At 34.0% G+C, this 21,361-nt stretch overlaps 1 protein-coding gene across 1 annotated transcript in view; it reads left to right on the top strand.

Annotated features, from left to right (window-relative positions):
* The first annotated feature begins 2,030 nt into the window (after positions 1-2,030).
* LOC128683264 (uncharacterized protein) overlaps positions 2,031-21,361 on the top strand; it is a 28,081-nt gene continuing 8,750 nt past the window's right edge. The window contains exons 1-8 of the mRNA XM_053768695.1: positions 2,031-2,211; positions 4,262-4,461; positions 6,462-6,566; positions 7,203-7,373; positions 9,751-9,999; positions 10,305-10,450; positions 11,777-11,923; positions 20,462-20,613. Coding sequence (XP_053624670.1) covers positions 2,112-2,211; positions 4,262-4,461; positions 6,462-6,566; positions 7,203-7,373; positions 9,751-9,999; positions 10,305-10,450; positions 11,777-11,923; positions 20,462-20,613 — 1,270 coding nt within the window. The 5' untranslated portion in view covers positions 2,031-2,111. The remainder of the gene's footprint in view (positions 2,212-4,261; positions 4,462-6,461; positions 6,567-7,202; positions 7,374-9,750; positions 10,000-10,304; positions 10,451-11,776; positions 11,924-20,461; positions 20,614-21,361) is intronic.

Below are 21,361 nucleotides of genomic sequence, written 5' to 3'. Positions count from 1 at the left end.
GTATTGTCTTATTCTTGCACGGGATTTTATCGAAGTCACTTAATAGGTAATCTGACATAACTTTTATTTCACCTCTGCCTACAGGAATAAACCCACTATTTCGCTTTGACGGATGAGCAAATAATCAATACATATAATAAAACAGTAGAAAAAAATCATGTACATTGAATATATTTACATAAAAACAAAATTAGGCGATAGAGTCATAGTAACAGAGAAATAATTTGAAAAAAAAACTAAGTCTCTGTTTGTACACGCTACACACTTCGGAAATACTTGACGGATTTTAATGACTTTTTTTGTTATATAGCTATTGAGCCTGGGCAAAATATAGGGTATAAATGATTTTGAAAACTGGTGGAGACAAATGATGGTACAGCTAAACTATAAGAAATATAAAAATTACGCCTTCACAAAAGTTGTTCAGCCTGATGAGCATTTTCTGTTGAAATATAGAAATCGAAGATCTGGAACACCATTATAGAGATATTACTTAAGTCATATTTTTAAGCACCGCCAATCCATATTCACACCAATATATACCACACCAGTGTGATAGCCCTTGATTAACTTTTGGAATCTGCGGATTAGGAAAAGCGCTATTTCCACTGATTTTAATGATATATTGAAACTCTTCTTACTTTGTCACCTTTGAGCGAGTTTGTGATTGTTATACAGCAATCAGGGGTATTTCACATTCAGACAAGATAGAGAGGGACATTGTTTTCCGATGGTATCCTGTTTATAACAACAACAGATAGTGTTAAATAACACAAGCAGTCTCAAAATTTAGGTCAGGCGAATGTTGTCAGGGTTGTCAGCGACGCTCGAACAGGCAAATGTTTACTTTGGCGAGTGACACCGCACCGCATTATAATGCGGAGCCCTGTAATCGGGTCAATGCTATCTGCATATCGACATTTTTAATCTGCGCGCGTAACTACATGAAATTTGGTAGACATTAATAATACAGATAGCTTTCATGTAAACTAGAGGAGCAATTTTAGTATAAAGCGTCGTGTTTTCGTGTTAGCTAACACAAAAATATGTTTTACTAACCGATTAGGGGCGTGGCCTAACACTTATGTTAGAAAAATAACAAAAACATGTTTTCCAAACCGAATGGATAACATCCCCCACGTTCGCTGCGGAGAGGGGAAATGACTCATTTTGTGTTAGCGCCATGGAATTACTAAGTTGTAAATTCCGGAGTACCTAATAACTAACCAATTGCATGGTTAGCTCTCACTAAAGAAAGACGTAGGGCAGCATAGCGTAATATAGAGTAAACAATCATAACGACAATAGGCGCAGCGGACGGCCGGTTTTCCTAACTTGTTTTTATAACCGTCGTATGGTGGGTAATGTCATTACTTGAGGTTAGTATCATAAAATCATGGATTTAGTAAGTACTACGGAGTACCTATTAATTCCATGGATGAAATTCTATGTCAAACACCCCGTCCATCCATAATGACGGCCCCAGCAGTAGCTACCATAGATAAATAAATAAAAAAAAAAAAAATATATTAGGACGAATCACACAGATTGAGCTAGTCCCAAAGTAAGTTCGAGACTTGTGTTATGGGATACTAACTCAACGGGATACTATATTTTATAACAAATACGTATATAGATAAACATCCAAGACCCGGGCCAATCAGAAAAATATCATTTTCCATCATGACCCGACCGGGGATCGAACCCGGGACCTCTCGGTTCGTCAAATTATATATATAAATATACCTATTAACAACGTCAACAACATCTGTGGGAAGTTTAATTATGACATATATTTAGGAGACAAGGATATAGGGCACCTTTCATCCTGTAATAATACTGTTCCCATGGGAAATTACATGTTGAACCCACAGATATAAGAACATTACATTGTTCTTCTAAACTCCTAATAATAAATAATATATATGTGTGGTTGAACCGGAAAGAAATAAAGATCCGACGTGCAATCTTTTTGAACGTTTGTAGCGAAAGGATTGTCAATGGATTTGACGCTATCTAAAAATCTAAAAGTCAAAAATAGCTGTCATTTCGATAAAGCAACATTTATAATTAAATATTCTATTTTGTAGCAGTTTTAAATATTAGACAAAATGTTGTCGGCGGCGAAAGTGCGCATCCACGGGATGCAAGATGAGAATTGGGTGATAAAGGACAAAATCAATCAGTATCGAGGACTGATCAAGCTGTATGGTGAGTTTATTTGTAAAATACACGATATCACGTCTTGATTCCTTACTGAGTAGACAGAACCAAGAGTTGCGAAACTCGAAAGCCACATTTAGCTGTATGGCGGGCTTGTTTTTGAACAATACTCGAATAATCACTGCGTAGCATTGTAGCGCTGAGTTCGTAGCGATAGCTACGATATGCGTAGTAACAGTTGGTAGAATTTTGTAGCTCGATGTAGCTTTCAATTATTTAATTCAAAAACTAAACCAACAATAGATACGAGTACCTACAGCTACGAGTAGCACATAGTTCTCATTTGGAGTATCTGCAAGTGGCCTCTCCGGTCAATAGGCAAAACTAACGTAAGTGCCTGGTCAATAAAATATTTAAACAGATACTATAATAAAAATATCGGTTATTACTTTAAAAGAATTTTTATCTAATCTATCTTACTAATTTATTAATTAAGATACCTTTATATTTAAGTTAAAGTGTATTATACAAATATATACATACTATGCAAATTATTCGCCCTCCATTATATTTATTAAACATTCCAAAGACAAATTTCACCTTTTTTAGTTTTCCTTGCAATATCCTGTATTTTAGAAAATACAGGATATTGCAAGGAGGTTACATCATATCTTAAATGAATTATGCCCTTGCTCAAGTTTGCGTGACCTTATCTTTCGATAACCTGATTATGAGTTGGGGAGACTGTGTTATGGGGGTGGTGCAACCCGTGCAATAAACCCCTTCCCCTTTCCTCACCGATGCCTATGTTTAGTGGATACTTTAAGGCGTTTTGTCCCTGCACAATAGCGTCACCTCTAATTTTTATTAATTTCTTTTATTTCTTAGTAAATAAAAAATGCGACAGATATGCGACACTAGATTTTAGTAGAAGGTATTATAGTTTTTCATTATAATGTGTAGTTAACTAAAACGAAAACTGTAGCCACCAAATCCGTTTAGTCAACTGTGACCACATTTTATTATTGAAAATTAGATAATATTTTTTACTAAATATATTTTTATAGTGTATAAAAATAATAAGTATTTGAATATATGCTATAGGTATTCAAATACTTTTTATTTTTTTGCCAAGAAATAAAAGAAATTTAAAAAAATGAGATGGTGGTACTTTTATGCGGGGATACAGCGTAATTACGGCAGTTGGTGTAATGAAAAATGAAATAAGTAAAATGAATTGCGTGACTGCGGTACCTTGCAGTCTAGGGACACTGGTTATCGGGTCCACACGGTCCATGTCCTGCATGATGGAGGAAAACCGTGGCTAACAATAGAGCCATTAACCTCACCAAATACCGATCAAAAATTATGTAATATTATATAAAAAATTAACCAACCAACTCGACATGAAGATGATAAATTCATCTTTTTCAACCCCTTCCATCTACGACATAAAGTTCACGTTTCAATAATACGTTCATTCCACTGATCCATACATCCATATGGGGACCCTTATCCATATGGCGATCCATACATCCTTACGCTAATTAATGTATTAATAATATAATAATGGACCAATTTTGGTGAAATTTCTGTACGTATAGTAAAAGACCTGAGTTCAATCATAGGTTTTTTTTTTCAAATTCCACGCTCTGTTACTGGAAATAGAGTTGACAGTATGACAAACGCACCTGATAGATACATCGCCGCGCCGGCGCGCATTCGGTCTAAAGCTTGTACTGTACTATATATACAAACAATACTTAAATTTCCTATTAATTATGATATTAGTAAATTTGAGTATGGTTTGGATTTTAAAACTGGATTCCAAAATGAACTTGAATTTGTACAATAAACGAAGGAGTTACACTTCTGCCTCTCTTTCATCAAAAATAATTTCATGTAATTGTTACGTCACGATGCACCGTCTTTGTCTATTCGAAACGTCTTCTTTTGCTTATTTTTACAGTTAATCATAATTAATTTTGCTCATCTATTAGATATTAGTAATAACGTTTCAATAAAAGCAAATAAAAACGACAAATATATCTAACGACAAATATAGATAATAAATATAGATAATAATCGATATTCCCAGAGCGAGACCGCAAGATCCATGAAGGGGACTTGGCGAAGCAGAAGAAGAGGTACAGCCGCGACATCCGCCAGCTCCGCAAGGACATCACCACCAAGCGTGAGGAGTTGGGAGTGGCCGTGTACGGAGACAAGCAATTCCTCAGGAACGCCTTCCAGGAGCACAGGAGGCTGCAGCTCACCTATATGAACAGTCAGGCCGATGTGAGTCTACCCGTCATGTCCTAGCGTCTTCAAATTGTATTTTCAGCATGGACTCGACAATGGGTGACGTTGCACGCACAGAAAGACATATGGACGTGTGACTTTTGTGACCGGTTTCTTCCTCAACCGTTTGAAATCGTCGGAGCCCAGGGTCCACTTTCCTACATATATATTTAGTATCACACTATCTATTGTTGAAAACCGCATGAAAATCCATGCAAAAAAACAGTTTTGAGTTTGTCGTGAACAGACAGATGCCGCGTCTGCAGTAAACTTTGTTTTGAATAATATGTAAGGAATAAGGATAAGGATGTTAAACAAAAAGACAAACAGACTTTTTAATAATGCTTATTTTATTACCAATTCCATATGATATCTACCTATATCTATAAATTGAATTATTAGCTTGCTAGCAAATATCAAGTATAAGGTATTGATGGTATGAATCGCTCTAAAAGTATGAATCGCTCTAAAAGAACGGTCCCGACCGGGCCCGCTCTCGTAAAGCGACTGCCGCTTGGATTGCACACGGCGACCTAGTGCGATAGGACCAGGGACGTAAAAACATATCGATATTTTGCTAAAATCTATACTAACCAACCATAATTAAATGATAATAAAATATTAAAACCCTAATTGTTAGTCATGCTTTATTTAATGTATGCATAATTATTAATTACTGGAGGAATAAAATGTAATTTATCATATACAATTAATATTTTTATCGAAAACTTTAAACCGATTAAAATATAATGTATACATATATTAGAATAGATCGGGTATCGATGAAAATGTAAACATTTTCAGTTCGGGGCATTTGTATGATAAAATTAGATTTTATTCCCTCTCGGTTTTTTTTCTATCTACATGGTTAGGTGTACTTGTTGCGGTCATATTTGTGACCGCAACCTTTTGCCTGCGTAGAATTTTACCTTTTTTCAAGTAGGTAAGTAATATATCGTAATATCTATATTAATAAATAGTAATATCGTAAAAGATATAGATATAATTATTTGACTATCTAGTATTAGTTACAACAAATATTGTGAAAGTGTTAGTTCACGATATATCACTATTCGGTATTGCTACAAATTACAAATTATATTAAACACCTAGAGATGATTATTATTAAAAGTTTTCGACACTCCTCTTAATATCGACATATGAAAATCACTAGATGGGAGCAGACAGGTGGGGTCGCGACTAGGCCGCGCATGCGTCCTAAATTTTCGTATGAAAACAATGTTTGCGATCACTTTATATTAATTAATAATTCAATGAAATGCTCCGTTGAATGACTTATTTCAGTGGTAACTGAAAATAGTCTTTTATCTTTGTATTTCTGTAGTGACTGTGGAAATAAGCACTAGAGCCCAGGATCATTCCTGCTTTACTCCCACATAACATGGGTCTTCTGCGTCCTTATTTGTTGGACGCCTGACGACATCAAGAATTTGCTGCCAAGGCCAAATGGAAGAAATATAGCCAAACATTTCTTCTCTACGTAATGTGATGGTTTTCCTCTTATACCCACTAAAATTAATTAGCTATTTACTTGCCTACATAGATAATGTAATGAAGTAAAACAATTTATATCAGGTCGTACGCTCGAACCGAACTAGCGCGCTGCCGCGCTGTTTTTACATTTAGAAAACATTTAAAAAACATTATAAAAATGATAAAACGTATTTAATGAAACATTTCTTACATCCAACCAAAACATTAGAAAATGAATCATTTTTCTATTGCTATAGGGACTTCTTTGTAATGCTATAGGGTGTCCCCACATTTGTCGACTCAGAATCGATTGAGGCCTCAATGTGTATGGAATAAGGTACCTAGTTGATAATACCATTCGAATCTGTACAAAATTTTGAAATTTCACAAAATTAACTAAACTGATAGCAATAAGTTTGAAGATATATAAATTGGTTAAACAAAAAATAACCTTCAAAATTTATTGTTGAATTGATGTTTCGATCATTCGTTATTCGTTTCAGAAAGTGTTGGAAAGTATTCACCAAGAAAATTTTAATAAGAGGAAACAGTTAGACAGAATTCGATATACAAAAAAGAAAAAGATGGAAAAGTTTCGCCTGACACAGGTTAGTTTTTCTAATACGATTACATTTTACATCATTTTCATATTACTATGGTAAATTTCAAATCTCTATTAGGTATTTCAGAATATTTAAATGAGACAAGACAGAGGACATCATTTGTTTTTAGGAAAACATACTTATCAACTGACGGACACAATTGCAAAAGGCCAAAGCCACAAAGTAGGCGACAACCGTGTGACACCCCTGGTGTTTCAAGCAAGACAGGCGGCACTACCTGGTTGATAGTATAAAATAAAATAATCACAGAGAAGGACAACCGTCTACCATTATCTTACCAGTCTTACCAATATACAACAAACCCGAAATCTGTGTTCAGATACCTTTGTAAATAAATGTTCAGTGCCGAGCGAAATGCTATTCCACAAACGATAACTACTTAAGTGCAATTTAAAACAAACTAATTTAAAACTTTATATCCGCTCCTTGAAGCATTCATTTTAGTTTAATTAAAGAGACCTTAGCGACGCCAGTTCAAGAACACTAACGACGTTGTGTTTCTTTATCGAGACAAAAAACAATGCCTCTCTTTGTCCATGTCAGTAGAATTATCGAAAGTCAGCTAAAGTCTAATTTATGAATAAATGGCTTTATCACTTCAATATTCACATTGTAACGCAGCTAGAGTCAGCTGAGCTTCGGGACCGGGTGCTGTACGAAGTGGGGGGCAAATTGCCGGCGGAGAAGAAGGAGCAGGCGGTCGCCAACTACGTGCAGCGCGCCAACATTAAGAAGAACGCAGCGCTCGCTATCAAAGTCATGTACAAAAAGATTCTGGATATACTCAAGAAGGTTATATACTTTAAAAAGAGTAATTCTAATCCTAACTAATATTATAAATGCGAATGTAAGCTTCTTTTTTACTCTTCACGCTTCAACCAATCTTTTTGAAAGTTTGCATATACACTTGTATTCTTTGCGTACACTTTCAAAAGCTAGTTATACCTAGTAATATTTATACGATTAATGCGAAATTTTGTGAAAATTGTTCATACGATTATGTTACGTTTTTACGCAAAATGTATTGGACGGATTGTTATAAAATTTGGTATATGGGTATAATATAATTTTAAATAATACATAGGGTAAATAGCGTAATTACGTAAATAGCGAAGTGTAGGGGTGCAGCTAGTAGGTATGATATTTCCCCTGAGGTACAACAATAAATTGTGAATGATGCTCGTGGTTGTGTAACATAATAACACAGCGGGTGCACTGAACATTTCCGATAACTTGACAGTGTTCGTATAATATTAGATACCGGATTTCCGCCAAGCTTTAAACTTTCCACAAACTATGTACCTAGTAGGTAACGTAAATTCTCAACTCGAGGCCAAAACTTTCGAAAATGCCGGTATTATACTACCATATTGGAAAGTATTTCAGAGATTTCATTATATCAAAATATAATATCTCTTAAATACTTTCCAATATGGTGCACAATCTATTCTCTAAATTATAAAATAGTGAGTGATAGTGGTAAAAACGTAATAAATTATATACCTACCTAAACTTTTTACAGACATCAAGCCATCAAGAGATATTTTTTTAATACTTGTCAATAGTTACATTTCTTCGAGTTAAATATTGAAAATCAATTTCGCTTCCATGGTGAACCAAATTTCGCTTCAAATGAGGAATTTCTCAATTAAACCTAATAAGAACCACATGATAATTTGGACATAATTAAGATTGTACCCATATTTTTGTTATGAATTATAAAAAGGGGTATTGTATTGGGCCGGACACTTATTCACAAGAGCATAGCATTTGAGCTATTATTTAGAAATGAGTTTTGAATCCGTGAAATTTCAATCGTGGCCCACGTAAACTAATATTTTGATGGTATCTCAAAAGATGAGTGTTCCACCTTCGAATAGTTAGGTTAAAATCTTGTTTGAAAACCTTTTAAGAATATTTAAGTCACTTTGCAAGGCTTTCTCTGAAATTAGGAACTTGGACTGTATCTTTGTGTAAAAGAAAGATGTTCTCGTTACTTTCGTCTTTTATTTAATTATTCGAGATCTAACATTCTACTAATGCGAAAACTTTCGAACTGTTGGTCCGATTTTGATGAAATTTAAAAGGTATGTAGGATCTGCCAATGGAATGTTTAAGTTCGTGGAGAAGCAAAATCGGTTAAGCCGTTTTTGAAATATTCACAATTTTGTAAAAAAATATTGTGTTCGCGATGTGCCGAGTTTGTATGTTTAATCTCTGAAGCTACCAAACCAATTTCAAAAATTATTTCACCATTTGAAAGTATTTTGTAGTATTTTGAAATAAATTAGTTTTCAGCCATATTCAATGAACAGTTATTAATAATTGATACTAAAAAAAAAGCGCTTCCGAAAATATTTACGTGCGTGTGAGCTGGTCCACTGTTGATTATACATGCATATAATGCACTACAAAAATGTAGGATTTTAGTAGATCCATAAAAAAGTCCGCGACATTAGGTATACATCTATCTTTTATAATCAAGTAACTGTAAAAAGGTGCATTTTAACAATTATTACTATACAGCACATTAATCCTTATGATTAAAAGTCATTTCATCATCAAGAAAATTTCATAGAGATAAATTTTGTCCCTTACAGCATATACATTGGAAATATCGTGGAAAGAAAAAATACGCACGTTAAATTATTTTATGTAGCGCAGTCGTGTGAAGCCAAAAGACTGTAAACTTTGAAAAAGGTGTTTTGATATATTTTATAGAATGTATATTTAATTGCATCTAGAAGTTAACTAGTTATATGTGTCTTATATGTATGTAGCCTAGTCAATTTTAATAAAAATGGTAAACAAAATAACAAGATACGGCTTATAACTTGTATTGTTAAAACAAAAAATAACGTAAGTATACATTTAGGACATGGCTAAACACTAACGGGCATTACAGTGTTATGTCGCAATATCAATGTCTATTTTACTATATACAAAAATTGTAAATATTAAAAAAATGTATTTTTGCCTCAAGTAGAATGTTAGACCTCGCTTGCTTCGCGCGGTCAAAAATTTGCCGTTAGGTTGTGTCTATTTGACTTTGGCGTTTTAAACAAATGTAATAAAACAAAAATCATGAAGAATTATTTTAAGTTGAAATTAAATCATAGTCCGCGACATCGTTCCCTATATGTATATTTAAAAACAAAATATTTTTTAGGATTCTTCGTACTTTACTGTTGTCTTGGAGGCTTTAAAATTGGATTGCCGAGCTCAAGGGAAATGTCTCATGGGCGCAACTGAGATGGGCCAACTAGCCATGGAGTATTTGGATGATAGAAAATATGAATTCAGCAAACTGGAGAAAGAGGTTAAAGCTAATATGAAAGAGAGGGAAAGGACACTGAAGCTGGTGCGACGGGAGGTCGCTTATTTGACGGAATCCTTCCCTAATCTTATTCGTAAAGAGGTAATTTAAATATTTTTCGGCGAGTGGAAAATTGCTTTTGGGCTTTTGCCGTATTTCGCTACTATTACTATTTGCTAGGCTTTTAAAGTTGTGATGGAAACATATTTGCTAGTGAATTCCTACTGATAAAACCACAGGACAGCACATATTTTTCTATGTCTAGAATAGGGTGTGAGTTAAGTTTAATATTTATTTCTTTATGCAATAAAGTACAATTCAGTTTTAATACCTAAATCTGCTCATAATTTGTGCAGTCTAGTAAACTAATGATACAAGAGTTCTAACTCTATTCGAAACATTGGTAGGAAGCTACGAATCTGGATGATTTGTACGAGGATGAAGATGCTCACAGCAAGCACTCGATCCACTGGGAGCTAGAGGAAGTGATGGCCATATGCAAGAGGCTCCAGAAAGCGACGCTCGTCTCGGCCTTCGACCACATTCTGCCAAGGTAACCTCGATTTTAATTTAAGTGTTTTAATGTTGCAACTTGTGTTTTTAAAAGCTTTTATTTAACTTGCAATGTGTGTGTGTGTGTGTGCGCGTGCGTGCGTGCGTTCGTGCCTGCGTGCGTATGTTGTCGTTGGTTCGGGTGGAATCTTGCTACTCATTTTTGAAGCAGATATCTTCTAGCTTGCACGATAATACACGATAAGTTGTGTGACGTCATTCGAAATCAACTATGGCGGAACATCCAAGATGGCGGAATAGTTATCTTTTATGCACTTCTACAATATGGGTATCAAATTAAAGGGGTTGTTGAGAGAACTAGAAAAATAATGTGTCGCCATTCTATTTATATGGATTTAGAAACCTAGTCAGCGAAATAAATTAATAACTATAAACTTTAAAAAAACTTTTATGAAATGCTCCCAAAAGAAAAGGATAATTTCATACACAATTTATATGATCATAAAAGCTTGTCGCGAGGTTTGCGTAAGTACTTCTATGTATTTTACTCATTTAAATAGGTAATCCTCGCGACAAGCTTTTTTATAATTATTAGCAAAATGCGGCAATGTTTTTGTTTACCTATCATAGAGTGTTTCACTCTGGCGGGAAAAATGCGCAGTAATACTGCTTATTTCAACCTTGACGTTGGCAAAATCATCGTTTTGGCGAACAATGGAGCAATGAAACTAAAAAAAATATATAATTATGATATTTCACGACATTACGTAGGTAAGTTTGTATGTATATTTTTCCATACATTTATCTATGAAGCTGTATACCTACCAGATGAATACGAAATACGATTTTTTTTTAATTTTTATAATGTAACATCGAAAAAAATATGTTTTATTGGGGCTAAAGTTTTATTTCATATAATAATGTCAACTATTACGTTAAAATGCACCTATTGTACAAATTTTATTTTTTAAAGCATATAAGGACTAGTTTGTTACAAGCTTTTGATTAACTTGCAATATAATTATGTCTAAGTGTGGAATCTTGGAACTCAATTTTGTAGCAAATATTTTCAACCGAGTGAGCTGAAATTTTGTACACACATTTTTTTAATGACAATGTATTATTATGATAAGCATGATCTAATAGCTCATTGAATGCTATATAAGATATCTGTGACACAAATAAAAAGATTGTGTCAAAAATTACATTTTTGAAAAATAACATCAAACAAACATATTTGTTTTGTCACAACAATTGATTTGTTAGCCACAGACCATTAAGTATTTAACACACTTTAGCCCCCAAGAAATGGGTAAGGCTTCGAGGAATACCTTTCAAATTTCTTGATATCTATGACTTAATTCAGGCTAAAAGAGCAGCAGTACCAGACGGATCGGCTGATGATGCAGTTGACACTCAACGGTGTCAAGCGAGACGCGCTCATAGAGGACCGCAAGCACGCCCTGCTAATGCTGGACCAGCTCAAGAACGTCGGCCAGGAGGCCACTGCACAGTGAGTCACGTATTTCTCATTTATTTATGTTTTTAGAGTTGGTGGTACATGCTTCATTCCACTTATTGACCACGACCCTTAGTCATGAGAAATACGACTGAAGGAGACTACACATCGTCTCCTGTCGTATTTCTATAAGTATAAGTATTTCTATAAGTAGAGACTAAATAAATTAAACTACTTGGTAACATGGATCTCACAACTTTTTACGGTACAAAAACTGAGCTGCGAGACTTAGGTCTTTACAGCATGTTTTTGATGGCATTCTATATTTACTAGCCGCGCCTCGGGGCTTCGTTCCCTTGGAATTTTCGGAATAAAAAGTACCCTATGTGTTATTCCAGGCTATTTTTTACACGTGTATCAAACTTCACAACAATCGGTCCAGTAGATAATGCGTGAAGAGGTGATAAACAAACAAACTTACTTTCGCATTTTTCATTTATTCATAATAATAAAATTGTCAAACATACAAAATACAACTTATAATAAATAAAAATTCTAAATCTTTCGCATTTATAATATTAATTGGGATTGCGATTACTTCTTCCGCATTTGTTTGCAAAATTATAATATCTACAATTGAAAAATGATATCAAAGAATACCTAAGAATACGAAGTTGAATTAAACATGAGCTTGCCTAATAATAAAAGTATAATTCGGTTAATTTATTAGGTGACTTTTCTTGGTATAGACGTATTTTTTTAAATCCTTAGGTACGAAGGCTGTTTACAATTGCTAAAGTTTGAAATTTGTTAAAGTTTACTTAATAATAATTTACTAAAGTAAAGATAGGTTAAGGATATCTGTCTTTGGCATCAGAGAGGGCTGTCGATGTCTCGGTGGCTCTCTCAACGACAGTTCCTTGTTAATTAATTTACTGTAGATAGCTTTAACGGTTACCAGCCACTCCTCTGTTTACTTTATGTATTGTCGATATCGCAAGGATCCGGACTTATGATTAATGTACAATAATTGGCATTTATAACCTGACTAAATACAAACGTTTATGATGATGACGAATGATTAAGAGAGTTGCGGGCGGCATCAAACTGCCTCCTGTGAACATCTAGGTTCCATTTGTCGCAGCTAATTAAGATTATTTTATTTCATGTCCATGTTAATGAAGATTATTTTATATAAAATTTTATATGTAATATATAATTCCAATGATCTGTAGTTATGGAAGGTTTTGTAACTTTACATATATTGTCTAATCAAATTAAAATATTCGTTCACATGAAATAGGTACTTGAATGAAATATGGTTATTATGGTTTATTATATATATTTTTATGGACTGGAAAATGATCTATCAGACTAGTACTTCTCGCAATGTTTAAAAGTAAAAAACCGACGTGAAGCTTAACTTAATGCACTGTCACTAAATACTCAAACAGTATAATTTACATTGAAGAGCTCATATTTAATAATGTTACCTCGGATTACCCGGAACAGATTTCAATTACCTGCACACACTCTGCTTCCCAAAAGGGATAAAACGGGAGAAAAGTAAACGCAATTTTTTCTCTTATTAATTACGAAATCCGTGAACGGATGTGGTTTTTTCATATTAAGGTCCTTTGTGAAACGTTTGAGAGGCTTTGTTGAGAGATTTTAATCTTTGGAACAATGCTCGTTTATTAAAATTTTAATGTCATTGTCATTTTGTACGTAAATCTTTGTATAAATTTTAATCTGAATCACAACCTATACTAATATCGTGGGTAACTCTTTTTCAATACTTTGGCGTCTAAATCGATATACCGATTACGAAGTCAAATATACTTAGACACTTTAAATTAAATAGGTCCTCCTTCGGTTCGGGAGGGTAAAATTTCGTCTGAAAAACTCATTTTACTGCGGGCTGAGCCAGCGACTTAGTTAGCAGCTACATAGAAGAATGTAATTTATCGGAGATAATCGACAAATTATATGTTTACGTGTTTAAATAATATTTTCTAGTTTGTCAGTTTCTTTTCATTCTATCTATCCGAATATGATTCATCTAAAAAACGTAGTCATAGTATCTAAATGCGTCTTTTACTTTTTGTTTTTCTTTTACCATCACTTTATATTTATTTTATCATATTTGTAGAGACCTTAAAGGTCAGTGTTTGACAGGATAGGTTGAGTATGCTCACAAGCTTGCAGACAATGGTTACTTGAGGAGCCTATTGTTGCAAAATGTGACATTCCGGACACGTATTAATTTCTATAGAGCTCGAATCTAGCTGTGAATATTTTGTTTCAGTTTATATATGATTAAAATACGGATCAAAAACTAACTTAGAATAGAATGTAATGGATATCAAGTGACTGAAGAAATAATATAAAAAAAACAATAACGAAATTATAACAGAATCATGAAACCACAAATACTATTTTAAGGTAATCTAGTTCCGGTACGAGTTCCCTTTAACACTTTAGTTTTGTCTGATCAGTGGACACTGCCCTCTGGCTATGAAAAAGTCCACTCCGTGACTTGCTGACCAGTCGGTAAAGTTTGCCTGTGAGGAACATTCGTAAATCCATTCCTAGCCTTATTCGTGCTAAAAAGTTCATTCTCCATTCCTTTATTTATTGTCAACTCCTTGGGGCAAAAATATTTTTTTTTGTTTTTTTGTATGTACGTATGTACGTATGTACGTATGTACGTATGTACGTATATTTGTAACGTTATCGATCGAACCGTTGGTTCGATTTTGATGTAATTTTAAAGGTGTACCTATATTGTTGAACACGGCACACGCTGCCGTGTGGAGCCAAAAGACTGTAACTTTGTGTTACAGTCTTTTATATGTTTGTGTAGTTGTGTTTTATACTGCAATCTTACAACCAAATTCGATCCATTATGTCGTTGTTACGTTCATATTGGTTTGCTTGTATATTGCTACAAAATTCGTAGCTGTTACAAGCACTAATCTGTTACAAGGATCGTAGCTTGTACCATTGATAAGGATCGTAGCACGAAGCACATCTGCTACAAGGTTCGTAGCTCGTAGCACTGATGTGCTACAAAGTTCGTAGCTTGTAGAATGGGTCTATCGGCTACGTGGTCGAGGCGTATCCCTAGTATATATAAACAGACATTGCCAGCTCACTATATTTCACAACTAGCTATAAAAACCTTTGTCTGTCAAAATTCAGTCCGAACTTAATCCACGTTATTCATATATATGGTCATTCACCTTCACTGTAAATCAATCGAAAACTGCATGCATATTATTCCAAAATAATTCTGACGAGCTACCTGACAACATTCACACCACTTCTCGATATATAATGATAGTGTGTTTGTAATATTATTACCAAGATAGTTACAATTTAACAAATAGATCAATAGGGCACCAATTATAAGTTAGGATAACGGCTAGTGACGGCGGCATTACATATAGGGCGGCATGAAGCATGATTTACTGCTAACTAACGGAAGGTTTCGCCACTATGTAGGGTTGCCATCGGGGCATTTCAGTTAAAGCTGGAGTTTTTTTTTTTAATATTTAGTAGTTTTAATAGCCCACTTGCATCTGATGAAGTGAATGCCATGATGAAACTTGCATTCTAGTTAATGATTGATCAGCTAGTGTCTGAAATGGAGAAGGCAATGGTAGACCACGTATTTAATTCAGCGCAGGAAGTAGTTGTGTATGTTACATTCCACATAATGGACAACCTTCAGCCACGAGGAATAAGGCTATAAAAAGATTAACCAAAACACATACCAACAACCACATCGAATGTTTAAGTTTTGTCAAGCCGCGAGATGGACAATTGATGAAAACATTCAAAGTGCTTGAATATTTAAATAACCAAGCTTTTGAAGTTTTTCTTGATCGGCCATTGTACTGACAAAATACGGAATAAATATGAGACTACTCGTGGTAAATCGTAACACGGAGAGATTTTCAGATAGTCCGTTATTATACGGGAATTATGGCAACCCTATCCATATTCCAGAGAAGGCAACTAATTTGGTAAATTTATACGTTGTAATCTTAATAACTTACATTTTAAAATAGTAATATGTTGCTATTTTAGAAATTATGTGATTCTTTCTTCGTTGACCTCGTTACATAGAAGTAAAGCTTGAAAAGGAATTATAAATATTAAATAAATATAGCATAAATTCATGATTCTCATATAAAACAGAAAATAATTCAGATTTTGTTTGCTATTCGATGGTGAAATATAATATAGGTACTTTCATCGGCTTTTCATTAAACGATTATGTTTGTGCAATCTTTTTAGTTTTAATAATCATGCTAATAATAAAAAAGATAGGAAAGCGAAAGCTGGGTTTCGCTCAGGCAGAAACCGTGTAAACGCTCAGACGAGTGAGATAAAATTATAATTGAATGAAACACCTTAGTTACATAAATATTTTACAAATATATATATTAAAAAAAAACTTAATAGTGTAGGTACATTGATTTTGTTATTTTCTGTTATGTCGATCTGCCAGACAAAACATCATGAAATTCTTTGAATAGCTAAATACTAATTAGCTTATTTTTATTTCATTAAAACAAATACGTCTGTGTAAACAAATGTTGTTTACAAACAATTTGTGTAAATATTTTAAAAACATTTTCCTTTACACCGTTACGGATTTATTTGAAAACAATGCGGAAGCTCTCTTTGTCTAAAATTGTAATTGTTTGGAAGCGTTTACCGTCGTGTAGCGCTGTGTTGTGACCAGAAAGCAGCGATTCAAATTATGATTGATGTGGATTTTTATCATTGCTGTTTTTTATAACAAACCAATGCCTATACCGGAGCCCAAGGGTACCAGTAGGCCGATATGTTGCCGGGTGTGTTTTAAGAAAGCCATATGGTGATAAGAGTCTATAGATACTCTTTTCACAAGTGCTCTAATGTAACACATATTCGTCAATTTTGTTAAATACAATTAGAACCTAGACCTAAATTTATCATTAATTAAAATTAAAGATAAATTTAGGTCCTGAAATGTATGCACATAGATGATTTTAAGCCCCCTGTCACAAAAAGAATGCCTATTATTTAATTTAATATTCATCGTTGGAATCTGAAGAGATAAGCTAAGGCATTTTAGTCATCTCTTCCAAGACAAAAGGGATTTGGCACTCGCAAAAATGTTTTTGTAGTAACTTTTTGACAAGTTTTAGCAGATATATTTACTTAATATAATGGTAGGAGTAAGTAAAATTTATGCTGTGATTTTAATGAATAGCTAGATATTGGCCAGCTATACCGCTGGAGCAGAAATCATGCAATATTGTTTTCCAATTATTTGGCACTATATGTGCGATTGTATTCCAGGGCGGGGTCACACTGGGCCTGGGATGCGGACGTGAATGGTTTGCAATGCGAAATGCATTAGACCAAGAGCCATCGAAAATTCGACATCAAATTTATTTAACTTTGAACTAGTTCAACAAATTAATAACATGATACTGACAAGTAAGACGTCAAAGATCGAGCGAGGTGGAGGCGAAAAACTGAAAATGTACAAAAGTGATCCCAGGGTCCGGCTACGAACGTAACCGAGAAATTGCTCAGATGAAAAAGAGAAACTGCAGTATCTTCTATTTATTATGGTAGTAGTGAAAACTTTCAAGCCGAGTAACCACAGAATAGTAACAAAATTATACATTGTAACTTTAAAACATGAATACGACTATTTTGTTAAGGTAGTTATTTTGCATACAACAGGGCTTGCCACTCAGTTACCAGTTTGAAATGTAACCTAGGTATATGAAATTTTCTGTAATATGTAATATAAAGTGTTCACTAGCTCTTTCTATAACTTATGTAAGCCACGCAGATGGAATTCATCAAACATTGGCGTTGGTAACATACAACTACATGGAAACCTATATCACAGATACACGGAAGTACATGCGTCTAGGGCTCTAGGTATAATTTATAGGCTTTGTGCGAGAAAAACCACGAGCTTCTAGCCCAGATCTGGCTCTGCATCTCATAAGATCTCATAAGATTTTCTATCTCGTACCATGCGATAAAAGTGATATCGTGAAGGAAGCGTTGATCACCTATATATATCATCGTGACGTGATCTTCCATATGTTCCAAAAAATTGGCTCGACATTATTTTCTATTCAAATGCATGTGCACTTATTACACACCTAAAATTGAAAATTGTTAGTATGACACCAAATAAAAATTCATTGAAAAACCTGGCACAGGGATGTCATAAATACTTATAGTTTTTATGATTCTCGACAATCTAGTAAAAAATCACTGGTAGGCTGGTATCAGATTTGTCATTCAACATCGTCGTTAGTGAACAATAGATTATCAATAATAAATATATAATAAAACAGTAAAAATAGTGTGTGTGGATCTACTGGACGGATTTGAATCAAACTTTTTTGTTGTATAGCTATAAAGCCTAGTCAACATATAGGGTATAATTTATTTTGGAAACTGGAACAGCTCTAGCAGACCCTAGACTAGCTAAACAGTAGGAAATATAGAAAAGTCACCTTAACAAGAATTGTTCGCCCTGATGAGCATTTTCTGATGACGTATAAAAATCGATATGGAATACCTGATGATGAACTCCAACAGACCCTCTACACTATAACAGATATGACAAAAGCGCTTTACCAAAAGTTGGTCAGTCCGATCGCTTTTGTTTTGGTCGAGTGGTAAGCCTAGTTATGGCCCTCTAGTACTTAATTGGTGCTACCGATTGCTTGAAATTATTTTAAAGTCGACGAAGGACGATAGCATACATCGTGCTACAAAATCATTTAGACGAAGTTTTCGCTCAATTTTTGATACAGCTAGTATCTAATGTCGTCTTTTAATCATTTACATTTTATGTCTTAGTTTAACACGGCAACTTATTAATATAAACTAATTAAGTAATATAACTTATTTTCATTTAAAATTGGATAAAATCGTGCATGCATGTATGTACCTATATATGTAATAATATGTTTCGAAACCAGAACCCGTAAACAGTGACTAAAAATATATACCTTGTACCGAAGTGATTAAACTTTTAATTCTTTATGAAACACGAAACAGTTGCTATTTTTACGAGCAATTAAATTTTGCGAAGTCTGAATAGCTCATTTTTTATGACTTGGACCGAGGGCGCCTGAGAGTTATAGCTCTGACATTGCATGTTGTCGAAATTCAATAGTTCGGCGTAAAGCATCCATCATAGAACAAGACAGAACAGTGAATAGATAAGTAACTATAGGTACCTGTCATTGTAAATGCGAAAGTGTGGGAGTCTATACGTACGAGTGATCTAAAATGTATTAATTACAATATATTTACTTAAATATTTTAATGTAAATTCATCAACATGTCGTGTGGATTTTAACATTAGACGTCTTATATGAAGGCACGACTGAATTGTGAAGCTTTAGTGTAGGCGTTTTGGAAATGTAATTTTACTTAGGTAAGCTAATGACGTCAAGATCGAATAAATATTGGGTGGAATGATTTGGTTCTCGATTATTAAACGTACCTACTAGGTTCTATCATGCTTTCATGGCTAAACCGCTGGGCCGATATTGATGAAATTCCGAATAGATATAGTTAATCACACGAGGTTAAACGACGAAGACGGGAGTTGTGGATAATAACTAGATTTTTTTTCAAATAAACATCAAGGTTAATTTGATTTCACTATATCTATATAGAAGAAAAAGTACAAAACGTCATGCGATGTCGTACTACAGACACAGATATGCATTTTCCTTCCGGCTCTAGGGAAATAGTGTAAATGCATAGTGTCTCAATAAACTCATTTGTCCAAAATTATATTCAGATGGATGAGTCCTCCCGAGTCCAGATCCATCAATTACTCGTAATATCACCAGTAATATATTAAACTTCATGGAACTCATAGGAAGATGAATCAAGTGCCTAAATCTTGATATTAGATATGTATACACGTATGACATTGTTGCAGCTCAGCCTTAGGCTTTTACTTTTTTTTTTATAAACTGTCAAGGTCTATTTTGACGTTTCTTATATGACATTAAGGAAAATACCGCCTTTTTGCACGTCACATTTTGTCACTCTCGTATAAGCTATGTCGTGAAGCAAGGTAAAATTTTGTAATTTAAGATTGTTTAAATAAAAACAATTTAACAACAAAAACTACCAGAATTTCATTTGCCACCAATCAAAATGTACCCTACGATACAGCCATCAAAAATGCTGTAAAAATAACCCAAACTCGCAGCTCAGTTTCTCTACCGTAAAAAGTTGTGAGATCCATGTAATAAGTCGATTCATTTATTTAGTCCCTACTTATGGGATCTTCTGTCTTAAGTTATTACGTAATATTTAAAATCTTTTAGCTTGTCGAAAAGGATGGTACGGCTGTGCCGCTTTTTTTTGCTCGACTTGCGGGGGCACTGCCGTGCCCCCAGATGTAAGACGCTAACAAATATTAAAACATAATAAAAAATATATCCACGTGAATGTGGAGAGGTTAACTACCTTAAGGAAGGAATTTACTGAAAATAAAATTCATGGACTACTAATAAATGTATTTGTTTACAGATATGTGAGAGATAAAAAACAGCTGCGTGCAGAACACGCCGCAGAGGCCAAGGAAGAAGCTGAACTGAAACGGATGCTGGACGAAAAGGGACGCCTGATAATCGAGATGAAGACCTCCCTGCAGCAGATCAACGAACTCTTATCAAGCGTCGGTAAGATGTGTAGTAAAAGCTCGAAAATACTACGTACTAAAGAAGCCGAATTGAAACGAATACTGAAAAGGGGACATCAGATTATATCAATGACAATTTTCTTTCAGAAGATCAATAACTATTGTCTTGTGCCGAGAAAATAAGTCCATAATAATATTACAGTGCGCTATTTATTGATTCAAAACACTGAATAGATTCGAAGAAATTTTAACATATAACTTATCAGACCGGCTTGAAAAAATAAAACTTTTGAAAAATTTTCCTCACGGACAAAATTTGCTTTTACTGTTGAATTAAGACTTCTTAAGAACTCAAATTGATTGAGCAGATAAATCAATTAATAATAAATATTTTTATTTAGGTACGTATAACAAATTATGACATGATAAAAATATAAGTAGTATATCCATACTACAGCTAGTATGAATATAAATACCGTGAGTTTAATAAAAGTAGCCAATTAAAAATACCATAATTAACTAATTACGTGAGTATTACTAATTAATATTCAGCTCTAAAGAAATTAATCATCTTGAATGAATCAATTTTGCAGCGTGACAGTGCTTTCTTCCCGGATAAATTTATTTATAAGTCTTCACTGTACCCGAAGAAAATGAGCCTTCTTTGTTAAATATATATGAACACAAATTGTAAGGACTCGCGAAGTCGTCTTGCTTAATTAATAAATGTTGATATCATATACTTAGATTAATTTTATTTGAATTGTAGAGATACTTTTCCCACTCGT

This window comes from Plodia interpunctella, chromosome Z, assembly GCF_027563975.2.
Source record: "Plodia interpunctella isolate USDA-ARS_2022_Savannah chromosome Z, ilPloInte3.2, whole genome shotgun sequence".
Lineage (NCBI taxonomy): Eukaryota > Metazoa > Arthropoda > Insecta > Lepidoptera > Pyralidae > Plodia > Plodia interpunctella.
This window is presented reverse-complemented; position numbering and strand designations above follow the sequence as displayed.